This window comes from Euleptes europaea, chromosome 1 (assembly GCF_029931775.1).
Source record: "Euleptes europaea isolate rEulEur1 chromosome 1, rEulEur1.hap1, whole genome shotgun sequence".
NCBI lineage: Eukaryota > Metazoa > Chordata > Lepidosauria > Squamata > Sphaerodactylidae > Euleptes > Euleptes europaea.
In genome coordinates, this window is record NC_079312.1 from 91,782,244 (window position 1) to 91,794,477 (window position 12,234).

Genomic DNA, 12,234 nt, shown 5'->3' on the forward strand with positions numbered 1-12,234 from the left:
TGTTAAATTGAAAGGGTAACACTGCTGCTATTACAGCCTTCCAATAATGCAAATATTCTGACAGACAACCTGTAACAAATGATTTTTTCAACATGAGTATATTACTGTCATGTTATTATTCAAACAAAAGGCAGTCTCAGGTGTATCAAAGCTGTTTTTGTTCAGAACTATCACGCACAAAATTATGCTACATTAAAATATGACTTGTTAGTTGCAGCTGCACATATAGTGTTTACTCCCTAATGTCAGTTTCCCAAAACTTGCTTCTAGAGGGCATTTCCAGTGAAGGCAAAGATTTTTTTAAATATGCATAGCAAAAAAAAGTTTGGATTTAAAGTTATTGTCCTGCAAACTTGAATGTTTCCTTACTCTCACAAACGAACAGTGATCATCAGTATGGAATTGGCCACAGATGGGAGAAGCTAACACAGGACATCCATTTTCACACTATCCATGCTGGAAGAGTCTGTAGAATTAGAAAATGGTCTCTATGGTTATGGGTGAAGAGTACTATGAAACGGAAGAGATTGGATTTAGAGGAGAACCCATCTGTGTAAGTACTTTATCCAGCCACTGTAGAGGCCCATGAAGATGAATTTCTATCCAGCATGGGGTGCTGGTAACATCTTGCCGGTGATATTCTGCTCCCCATCCCTACAAAGAGATACATATTTATTAGCTTCAAAATTAAAAAATAAAACCAACAAACTGATGCCGTATCACTAGTACAATTCCTAAATATTTTTTAAAAAATCACTAACATCTCCCTTTTGAAATGTCTAGTAGATCACAGCCAAGGGGGTGTATCAGAGTGCAGGAAGGGATGGCAGAACAATGCATGGTCCTCATGCCACATGACTCAGGTCCTATGGCACTATCACTCAAGCCTCTGTGTGTTCGGATTCATGAGATACCTGAATTACTACATATTTGGAGGTAGGGAAAGAAAGAGAAAATTATAGCTCAATTGCGCCACTCAAGGGCATGTAACTAATCCTCATCCTGACTGGAAAGGGCCATAAACACAACACAGAGAAGTCTTTCTTTCTAACCAGCACCTAGAATCATAGATTTGGAAGGGATCACCAGGGTCATCTAGTCCAACCCTCTGCACAATGTAGGAAATTCCAAATAGATTTGGAAGGGATCACCAGGGTCATCTAGTCCAACCCTCTGCACAATGTAGGAAATTCCAAACCATCTCCCCCCCACACCCCCAGTGACCCATATTCCATGCCCAGAAGATGCCCAAGATGCCCTCCATCTCATGATCTGCCAAAGGTAATAGAATCAGCATTGATGACCGATGGCCATCTAGCCACTTCTTAAAAACCTCCAGGGAAGGAGAGCTTACCACCAGTTTCAAAGTAGTCGACACTGAAAAGACAGAATACGTTGCAAAGAAGAATATATCTAAGCATGCAGATTCTCCAAGAGATGGTGAAGGACATGACTAGGTTTGCTACACTAACATACAGGAAAAAATGAAGATATGGGAATACTAAATTCAAAAATTGTTACAGAGGTTTGGCTATATATTAAAGTCAGTATCAGATAAAATGTACATCAAAAAACATTTTAATCAAAGGAATATACTACTCAGGCGACTCAATTTTGCTCAAGTCATGACCAGAGATACACTAAAATGATGACGATAAGTAAAGTTCACTTACTTTTACAAAACTCATTCGAATTGTGCACATTTTGGTAAGTTCATACACAGCCTCAAATCCATGATTCACCGACTGAGCTAACAGCTGAGCAAATTCCTGATTGTTAAAAATTTTTAGGCTACAGCCACTAGGAATCTTGCACACAGTTGTAGGGTGAAATCCATGATGGTAGTTGCAGTTCCTGCTCTGTACAAATATACTGCTGTCACTTAGGCACTCAGCATAGACTTCCCCACCAACATAGTAGAGATGGACACCTGAAACACCAAAAAAAAAAAAAAAAAATTTAACACTCCTTCGATTTCAGGCTCATTTTTATTTAAAAGCCAAAGAACTCTTGGCCCATAGCTAACCTACAGCTTGCAAAATGTAGCACTAAATGACCAGGCCAGGATGTTGTTTAATTTTTTTACCCTTAAATCGTACTCTGTTCACTGGAGCTGTATTGGTATTTTCTATGAGCCACTTCAGATCCCCAAGGTCTTAAATGCCTTAAATCAGTTTAGTCTCACTTCAAATATCCAATATTTTACCAGCCACTAGATGTCCTCTTCCCACAAACTACAGAAAGGGATTTTTAAACAAATAAACACAAAACAGTATTGAAATGTTACCCATTCTGTTAAAAGTTAGTATTCTGTTACCAGTATCCAGTCATGAGGAATATGACGAAGTGGATTAAATTACCTGTTCTTATGGTAATTTGGTAAATTTAAATGAAAAGATTTAATTAAATGTATTATGCCAAAGCATACTATATCTTTTTTTAAATCTGCATTGCTTCAACTTTGGACTATTAAAATACATTCCCGACACTCATCTACCAAGTCCCTCCCTTTTCCTTTAACAGTCCTACTTCCAGCCAAGAGCCAGGATCCCCCCCACTGCATCCCCCCCCCCACGCTTATACTTGGAAGCCTGCCCTTCAATGTTTTATTTTGTTGTTAAGACAACTAGCTATGCAAGCATCAGGAAGCCACATATGCACAAAAACACTAAAATCTGTGCATCAGAAATCAAGTTTTGAAAATCACTTCAGTACACGAACCCAAGACAGGAAAGCTGACAACAACTGAAAGCCTTATGGTACAATCAATTGCTATGTATATATTTGCTATGTATTTTCTAGCTGAATCATGGGAATTTACAAATAATACAGTGCATTAATGTAATTGCATCCATTGCTTAATTTATGACCTAGTCTATGGAGGCAGACAGCTTATGATCCTGCAAAGCACATTCTATTACCTTTTCCAATATGTCTCCGGGTGTTCTCAATTGTTGAGTTGCGATTAACATTAGAAAGTAAACCTAAGCAGAATCTATTTTTGTTGTTGGAAGGATCTGTAAATCCATCTACTAAGATACTAGTGGAAGAGGCATGAAAAGCCTCCCCAACTCGATTGTTCAATTCATAATACACAATTGAACACCAGTGCTTGGGTTCTTCATAGGCAACTGCGTGAACATCTATGAAATGAACAAAATAAATGGATATTTAGTATCTCAAAGAAGTACACAGTAACATAATACCTAACATTAATACATCTCCTTACAGTCTGTGGGCCACACCAGATGTCAGTATCTGATAAGGTGGCAAAACTTCTTTAGGTTTCTCTCATTGGTAACAGGCAGCCCAATTCTAACGGGGGGGGGGGCGGCAAAAGGGGATAGGAGCTGGCGTCACCCCAGCACCGGCGTTAGTGCCACTTGCACCAGCTAAGCTGGCACAGGGCCACTTATGTCAGTTCTGGGGACCCAGCGCAGCCTCGCCAGCAGCATTTTCCTGGCACAAGGGCTTGTGCCGGTATCAAAGGGGACGTTCCCAGGGGCTGAGCCGACTTTAGTCAGCTCCCTAAGCCCTTTCAGCCCAGGAATGCCTCTTTTTGCAGGTGCTGAGTTATGCCTGCAAATAGGCAGGTATAGACCTGTGGAACTCCATGGAGAGTTTCACGGGGTTTCTCTAATCTCACTTTCCAGCTTGCTGCACCTGGCACTGTCCCCAGCCATGGCAGAATCTCCCCTTAGGATTATGCAACTAAGCTTTTTATGATGTCATCAAGATGGCCGAAGCCAATTTTTCCTACCTTTTCTAATTCAAACATAACTTATGAACTAAGTGACCAATTTCAAATTTTGAAGCACTGTTGGAAAGCTAATAAATTATCCTACAAATAAAAAATACCAATAATGCCGCTATTATTTTTTTGTGATATAAGGAATAATTAGCCTCAACAGCTGGGTGGTTGACTGATTAGTGAGCACCATTTTAAATGTAAATTCTTATTTTAATATATTATTTTTTGTCTTATGTTTTACTATTATTGCATTGATATTGTCTTTATCCTGTTGTAATCCACCCTGAGCCCTGCTTTGGCTGGGGAAGGGTGCCATATAAAATGATATTATCGTTATTATTATTCACATTAAAAAAGGTAGGGGAAAATGGCTTTGGACATCTTCATTACATCATAAGAAGCTTAAGCTACCAATCAGAATGGGTTATCACATCCAACTATAAAACAATCATACACCTTTCAGAAAAACATAAAGAGGATTTGCCACCTTACCTGATACCAATATGTCAATATTCGGTTCTTGGCTCATAGACTAGTAGTAATTTTTGTAAAGTTTCATCAGTTTTTTATTATAGATGGGGAGTTAGGCCTCAGAGAGTGGTGTGCCTAAAAAGCTAGTGAATTTCCAATTCAGGTGACATATGAAATCAGAAATTTCCAGCTCATCTCTCATGTTTGTAACCACTAAACTATCCAACTCAAATCTCTGTGAGAGCGTTTACTTTTAACCACGCCCAATAGCTTTTTCAGGTCACATTAAAAAATACAACCACATATCCAATGTAAGGCTGGAGAAATTGAAAAGGCACTTAAATTGGACGAAGGCTCCAAACTTTGCTCTGAGAAGAGTAGGACACATACTTTTGAAGGAACTTTCAAGATAGCATATACTCAAAATATTTACATATACTCAAAATACTTACATTTAACAATGACAATTTTTATGTTCAAAATAAAAAGTTATTAGTCTGCCTAGCTAGCAAGTTCACTGAACAATTGTTAAAATACAAGTATTAAGTACCCTGGAATGCTGCAACACTATATAACCTCAAAGAGGGCCTTTTCCCTTTCAAAATCATTTCAAAAAGTAGTCATTGGCAATAGACAAAGTATAAAATACATGTTTTATATTTATTATACACTCTTCCAAATTCCTGTTGGCTGCTCTCCTTGGAAAACCTTGAATTTTCTCTCCTTTCAGCTCCCCAGTGGTAAGAATATTACAGCCACAGGGAAAAAGTTTGTTCCAGTATTTTAAATTCACCTTAAAGCCATTTAAATCTCCAAATTTGTCTCTAATAGTCATCCAGATAGACACCCTGCCCTGTCCTATATGCTCAAGGTAACATTTAAAAAATAGCTTTCTGTCTGTGTACAATTGGTACCCACCGTTATAACACACCAAAGTGCAATTTTAAAAAGGGGAATCTTAAAGGAAGAAACTTTATTTCAATTTCTGCTTTTTGTTCACAAGCCTTACCCCATGGTATCTCCCACTCTGTAATAGCACTGCGCAACTGATCAGATAGGTTGCTATCATCAAGATTCAATGTTGTCAGTCCTTCTTTTTCCCTCCATGTTGGCATGGAAATCTGCCAGCCATGAGGCCCCAAAAGCATATTTCAGACCATTTCTAAAACAAAGCTGAAAGCCAGTATAGAAGGCAGGATCAGACCTACATTCATCTTGTTTGCATTATACTTATAAGGAAAGATCCAGAGAAAAACTGCCTAGCTCCAGACCACTGATCAGGACCTCCGTTTAATGAATTTAATGAATGTGTGCTTAGGCACAATTGTGCCAAATATATATGTATGTATGTTTATTGGGCCCTATTTTTTCAGAATAAGCTGAATACCCATACCAGTAAATATCGGTATTCAGCTTATTACCGAGATTACCGAAAAATTCAGGCCCATTATAGTCTATGGGGATTTTTTTCGAAGTTCCTGGGGGGGGGGCATTTTTGGGAGTTAAGTCCCCAAATTTGCAGTGTGGCTGCAAGGAACTCTCCTTGGATGGCCACCAAAGTTTGGTGAACTTTGGGACAGGGGGTCCAATTTTATGGGCCTGCATCATTCTGGCATTTGCAAGCCAAGTTGTCCATCGGTTTTCAGGTTCAGAAGTTCAGCGATGCCGAAGACTGGCAGAAAAAGCTGATTGCCAGGCTGGTGCCTCAAAGTCTGGGGGCTCCCTTCGTATCTGGGGTGAATAGCATGATGTCCATGCAAATTGGCTTCCAAACTGAGGGAAAAGGCTTAAATGCAAGAAAAAACAAGGCACGGAAAACATTTATTTTGGTGGCAAATTACATCCTATGAACAGTCCTTTACTATGGTAATAAAAAATTTGATTTCAAGAGATGGTCACGGTGCGGGGAAACGAAGCCTCTACTTGGAGTGACCTACTTGGAGTGACCAAGCCTCTACTTGGAGCAGGTTTTCGGGGGGGGGGGGATATCGAAGCCAGCCAAAGTCTCAATCACGGGGCTATCTGAAGGAGATTGCTCATCCACGCTGGTTGGGGGAGTTTCCTTTGGAAGCCTGGTGGTGTGAGCAACTGTTGAAGCTGGTTCTTTTAAGTTGGAGGGTATATCCCTCTGGACGGGACTTGGAGAGCCCCATCTTTTAAAAAACACTTATGCTTGATTAAGATCAACCCACTGAAAGGTTGGTCAGACCAAGTTGGCTCCGATTACATGGTCCTGACCTCAAAAGGGTCCCAACTATGGGGCCCTAAAAAACCCAGTCAAAAAAAAAGAAAGAAAGAAAGGGGGGAGAAAGCACAGAGCTGTACCTCTGAGCAAAGGTAAATAGCCGAACTCAGCTTCGGGCAGACCTCCCCTTACAGCAGGCATAACTGCTAAACCCGCAATTCCTTTTAATATAAGGAATGAGAGGAAGCAGAAAGGAGAGCCAGCATGGTGTAGTGGTTAAGAGCGGTGGACTTTAATCTGGAGAGCTGGGTTGGTTTCCCCACTCCTCATGATCCAGCTGGGCGACCTTAGCCTAGTCACAGTTCTCTCTGAACTCTTTCAGCCCCACCTACTTCACAAGGTGTCTGTTGTGGGGAGAGGAAGGCAAGGCAATTGTAATACAGTTTGCTTCTCCTTAAAATGTAGAGAAAGTAGGCATATAAAAACCAACTCTTCTTCTTTTCCTTAACAGGCTTCTCCAGAATGAACCTGGATCTCACTAAAAAGTGGACATCATTTTCATGGACACATGTTTAAGACTGGTGTGCCTTCCCAACAGGGCTGCCAGGTCTTCAACCATAGCATGAGATATCCCAATGGCAGCCCCCGATCTCCTGGTACTCAGGGCATCAAGAGAAAAAATAAAGGAAAACTAAAGAAAAATCAGTTTCACACTGATGCCATTATGTCACTTGCAGTGTGAACCCAAAAGTGACGACACTGCAACAGGACAGCGCTCCAGGATTCCACTGAAGCTTTATGGTAAAACCAATGGCAATTACATTTTCCATGCACCTCAAATTCTCCTGCCAGTTGCCAGTGCTCAGCTGGCAACCCTGCTTCCTTATCACATGTGGAAACAGCTTGAAAACATGATATGTTGCCCAACAGCAGCTGCTAATACTGAGAAGTTTCAAGGGGATGAAAGGAATAAAGCCAGCTTTCAGCAGAAATTAGTAGATTCGATAGCAGGAATTTACAACAGCAAGTAGGAACATTCTCCCTTGGTGTCAAATTATTAACAGGTCTACCGAAAATGTTTAGTTTACCTCTGCTGGAAATATTTGGCATTATCTGAGGAATCATACTACTGCTTGTGTCCATAGACTGTGAATTATCTTGTCCCATCTGATCTTCAGGGGGCATATATGCAGGTGGTGGTGTGTCTGCTAATAAAAACAAATTTGAATAAAATGAGTACACTTTATACAGCCTAGTCAGAGTTACTGTTCAAGTATCACTATCCCATTTACTCCAGTTCCTTCTTCCTATCTCCATTTTTTAGCTAATAGTGTTCTATTTAACATAATTTACGCCACTTTTCAGCAACTAAAACTGGCTTATGAAAACAACATTTTGACTGTTAAATCAATCAGATCACTACAGCTTGAATGAAGCTTTTTTTTCAGTTGCAGTCCCAGCTGCCAGGAACAGCCTCTTAAAGTTGGTTAAGAGGGCTCCTACAATGACCAGTTTCAGAGGCATTGTAAAGACTTTATTTAAACGAGAGGGCTGAGTGTTTTGAAAACTGTACAGTGGATGAGTTGTAACTATTTTGTACAGAGATTGGATAGCACTGCTTTGTAAGTTGCAATGGATTACAAGAAAGGTGGGATATAAATATTTAAATGAAACAAACCAAGTTTTTACATTAGAGTAAGATGCTGAAGGAAATACCTAAATCATTCAACTGTTACCAAGACAGTTGCAACAGAACACCACCTTATCAATCCACTGGCTTCCTATTATCTTGTTAATCAAACTTTTCTGTTAATTTTCATTACCTCTCCAGCAATTTGAACTAAGTTCATCTTAATCACATGCTGTCACTCCCTAGGGCCTTCAGAAATCTTTAGTCAGCAGCAGTAAACCAAATTATGAACTCTTCGTGTTCACAAACTGTATTCAAACTGAACTGACTGTATTCAAAAGAGTGTGGGCACTGACTAGCCTCTGAGCAAGGCTGATTATGCTGCGCTATTCTTATTGCCCAATGTCTAGCAGCAAAGCCTGGAAGGCCAAAGATCTTCTAGAAATCCAAATCTGGGTGGCAGAAATAATAGATTTAGCTCTTAAGGAGTGAACTGTTTACAAAAGATGACAGGTTTCACAAACATTTCCAAAAAACCTACATCTATTTTTAGAATGTTTTAAGTACATATCTGGCTGCTAGTGAAACCTTTTCCTCTTCTTTCTGGCTCCTTTATTTTCTACTGTGTCCCACTACTTTTGTTTAAAAAGCCTATCTAACGCCAAATTCACTGTTGTAAAAATAAGAGAGCTGAGAATGAAGGTCCTGGAATACAGATCTCTTAATACAGGGGTGTCAAACATAAGCCTGGGGACCAGATTCGGCCCCTTGAGAGCTCTTATCAGGCCCTCAAGAGAGCCATCACAGCCACCACCACCCCAGACTCTTGATCTGGGCTGGCAAGCCTGCTGTGGACTTGCCGGCCAAGGCAGCCACTTCCCCCAGTCCCAATCTAGGCTTGCAAGCCCAATACGGGTTTGCCAGCCGAGGCAGCCACCCCCCACCCTAGTCCTTATCTGGGCTGGGGAGCCCGCTGCGGGCTCACTAGCCGAGGCAGCCACTCCCCCACTCTCAATTTTGACTGGCAAGCCCGCTGCGGGGTTGCCAGCTGAGGCACCCATCCCCCCCCAGCCCCAATCTTGGCTGGGTAGTCCGCTGCAGTCTTGCCAGCTGACCCACCCTGGATCTGGGCTGGCGAGCCCACTGTTGGCTCGCCAGCCAAGGCAACCACCACCACCCCACTCTTAATCAGGGCTGGTGAGGCACGGCACGGCCAAGTGACATTTATGTCACATTCGGCTTTCGTAACAAATGAGTTTGACATCCCTGTCTTAATAGACTGCATTAATGTATCTATTTGCTATTTACATAATGGAGAGAGGTGAAGCATATTGCTGATTATATCATTCCTACTGATTTTTATACATTTCTTGATGTTACTATAGCAAAATTCAATTAATTAACAGAATGACATACTTTCAGAATCTTCAGCTTTTCCATACCACAACTTTACTTTTATTAAAAGTAAGATTAACATTTACCTGAGCCCAGAATCATTTGTCTCCTGCCGTCACACACTACAGTTATAGTATTAATAATGTGCTTTTCAATGTTCCTGATTTTGGTCTTGAGCAACCCTGAGTTACGTTAAGCATACCATTATAAGTCAACCATGTGAATTTCATGGAGAGATAGGCAAACAGTTCACTGCATGGTAGTGGCTTCATTAGGTTACAAAAATTTCCACTTTCAGCTATGTGTACCTAAATGAAGTCTCTCCCCAGCGATCATGCTCCAACTGCTTTCTCAACTCCATTCCTTCTGATTCCTACTCACCATGCATCTTGTAATGTTTGGTATTTTCTTCTAACCTTCCCTTAACCCTGCCATTTTTCTCAGAATATAAATACTGAGGAATATTTGCAGACAGCTTCAAAATATTCACTGTCTACAGATGGACTCTTGCTACAATTATCAGTTGTATCCACACATTGTTTATTCTCCTCTTATAGGAGCATAAGACAACAGCTGTACATTAAAAGATGTGAACTGCTGTCTCCAGACTAATCCTAAAGCTTCAGGTAGCATTTGTTATGCTTGTTACAGATACGCATAGTATGAGAGAGACATAATACTCCATCTGACTTTATTATAGAAATTCTGCCTTTCAACAAACATCACACACCGGTAGTCCTTACCTGGTAGCTGAAATGGGCTAGATGGCCCAGAACTAGCTGGAGAATTTGGATAAGTACTACTGGCTGGAGAAGGCGGATAAGGACTGTTTGGAGAAATGGGGAAAGGAGTGTTGTTGGGCTGCTGGAACGAATCTGGAAATGTGGCATTCTGCGGCATGTGTGGTTCATTGTGGCTTAGATTTCTGAACTGAACCAGAAGGCTATGCTGTGGGTTGAATTCACTATGTCTTGGCACTAAAACCGGAGGTAGAACTGAAAAACAAGAAAATATAACCAAAATACTTTCACCATTGGCCCACATATGTTACTAGCTTTATAAGCAGAGAAGACACAGAGAAACAAGCACATGCTAAAAGCAGACTTGTCATAGCACTACACTGTGTTTCATGGTCTTGAAAATCCAGTTATATGCAAAACAGAAGTCTGGCAGGGGAAGAAGGTGCATCCAGACAGATGTATGGGGCTTAGGAAGAATGTCGGTCTAATCGCTTAAGGGTGAATTAAAACAAACTACGCAGAAGGCTGCAGAATATTACATTGAAATATGTTGAACACATCCCACCTACTATATTATAAGCATCTATGCAGAAGCAATGAGAAAGACCAAAAGGGAGGTTTAGAATTTTAAAGAATAAAACTAATTAACAAGTCCATGGGATGTTTACTACAACCCTCTGTTAGTAACTAACATCGGGGATCCCGTTTCAAACAGCACAAAACTTAACAGATAAAAGCAATGCAAAGTAAACACACAGCACCAGTGTTTAAGACACACCAGAGTTCAAAAACATTGCAAACAATTGAGAACCAATTCCCAGCTTTCAACTTTCACTAAGTTATCATCTCTGCAAGTCACAAAACCAGATTGCTACAAGTGCGATAACTACAAGGACTTATGGGAGGTATCTCATTTTCCCCTGCCCGCTATTATCCCAATAGCCTTTCTCTTTCCTGCTTCCTTCTCTTCTTCCCACCCACCAGCCAACTTATCTTTACCTTTCAGCCCTCCAATGTTTTTTTATTGACTTTGGGGTTTTTTTGCAAACTTGGGGCATTTTTCAAGTTTGCAGAAAGATCTGTCTTGTCTATTCACAGCTCCAATCACACATCCACAGATTTGGCCACACTGAGAATTAAATATATTGATGTGACACTTTGGAGAAGGTGGGTGGGTGAAGGTAACAGCATAATCCCATTCAAACATACCTGGGCTCTCCACCCTTTTATAATGATAAGGATTGATACAGACTTCCTTCTGCTTGGATCCAAAAGGGAATTCACAAATGTCCAGTGGCTTCAGCTCATGATGACTCTGCAGATCAGGCCAACGCCACACACGGCAATAAATAACATGGGGGAGACCTTTGCGATGGGAAACTTGAAGTCGTCCATCTAATGAGCGAGGTATAGTAACACATTTACTGGGTTGTCCGGGACTGCTCAGTGCTTTCTCTAGCTCTTCCATTGCTCCTTTTTTCTTTTTCAGTTTTTTAACCAAGGCATCAACTGCTTTTTCTGCCCATTTTTCTTCTTCATCTCCTTGCTTCCAGCCCAACAGACGCTTTACAGCTGGGCTAGTAAAAGAGAACAGGCTGGCCATTGACGTCATTTGACAAGTCTTCAAGCAATTCTTAGAAACAAATTGCAGAGTGGCAGGAAAAAAACTTTTCTTTAAATCCAAGGTAAATATTCTTCTAAGTTTGACCTGTTAAAAATAATTACAATCCATTAGTTACCGCCATATCATTTTGAAAGGGATAGGTGCAGGATAAGCAGATATTTTAAAATCCATTACAGGCTTCAATAACTCTGAATCAAGTTTTTAAAGTTTAATCATTTTCATAGCACGCATGCTTGCATTCTGTTTCCGCTTGCTCTGTATTCTGTTGTAGAGGCCCTCCTCCACTGCAGAGCGTGTTCCCCTGACACTAGGCATTTTGGGATCTTGCACTGGCAGAAACACTTAGAACTGAAGAAATACCTCCCGAAATGGAAAAGAGGAGAAGTAAGCCTTAGAATCCAAGCCAGAAAAGGAAATGACACCATCATGGAATCTAGC

General features: G+C 40.7%; 1 protein-coding gene across 2 annotated transcripts; it reads right to left on the minus strand.

Annotated features, from left to right (window-relative positions):
• Positions 1 to 400: 400 nt before the first annotated feature.
• On the minus strand, positions 401 to 11,831 carry SMAD5 (SMAD family member 5). Of its 2 annotated transcripts, none has more exons than XM_056853137.1 (6): positions 11,382 to 11,831; positions 10,176 to 10,427; positions 7,496 to 7,612; positions 2,922 to 3,143; positions 1,674 to 1,930; positions 401 to 654 (listed from the first exon to the last, which is right to left on the minus strand). In XM_056853137.1, the coding sequence occupies exons 1-6, from the start codon at positions 11,782 to 11,784 to the stop codon at positions 511 to 513; spliced, it is 1,395 nt and encodes a 464-aa protein (XP_056709115.1). In that variant the 5' UTR covers positions 11,785 to 11,831; the 3' UTR covers positions 401 to 510. The 2 variants fall into 2 exon arrangements, with proteins under 2 accessions (XP_056709115.1, XP_056709106.1); XM_056853128.1 differs by having other exon boundaries at positions 7,496 to 7,615.
• Between the last annotated feature and the right edge of the window lie 403 nt (positions 11,832 to 12,234).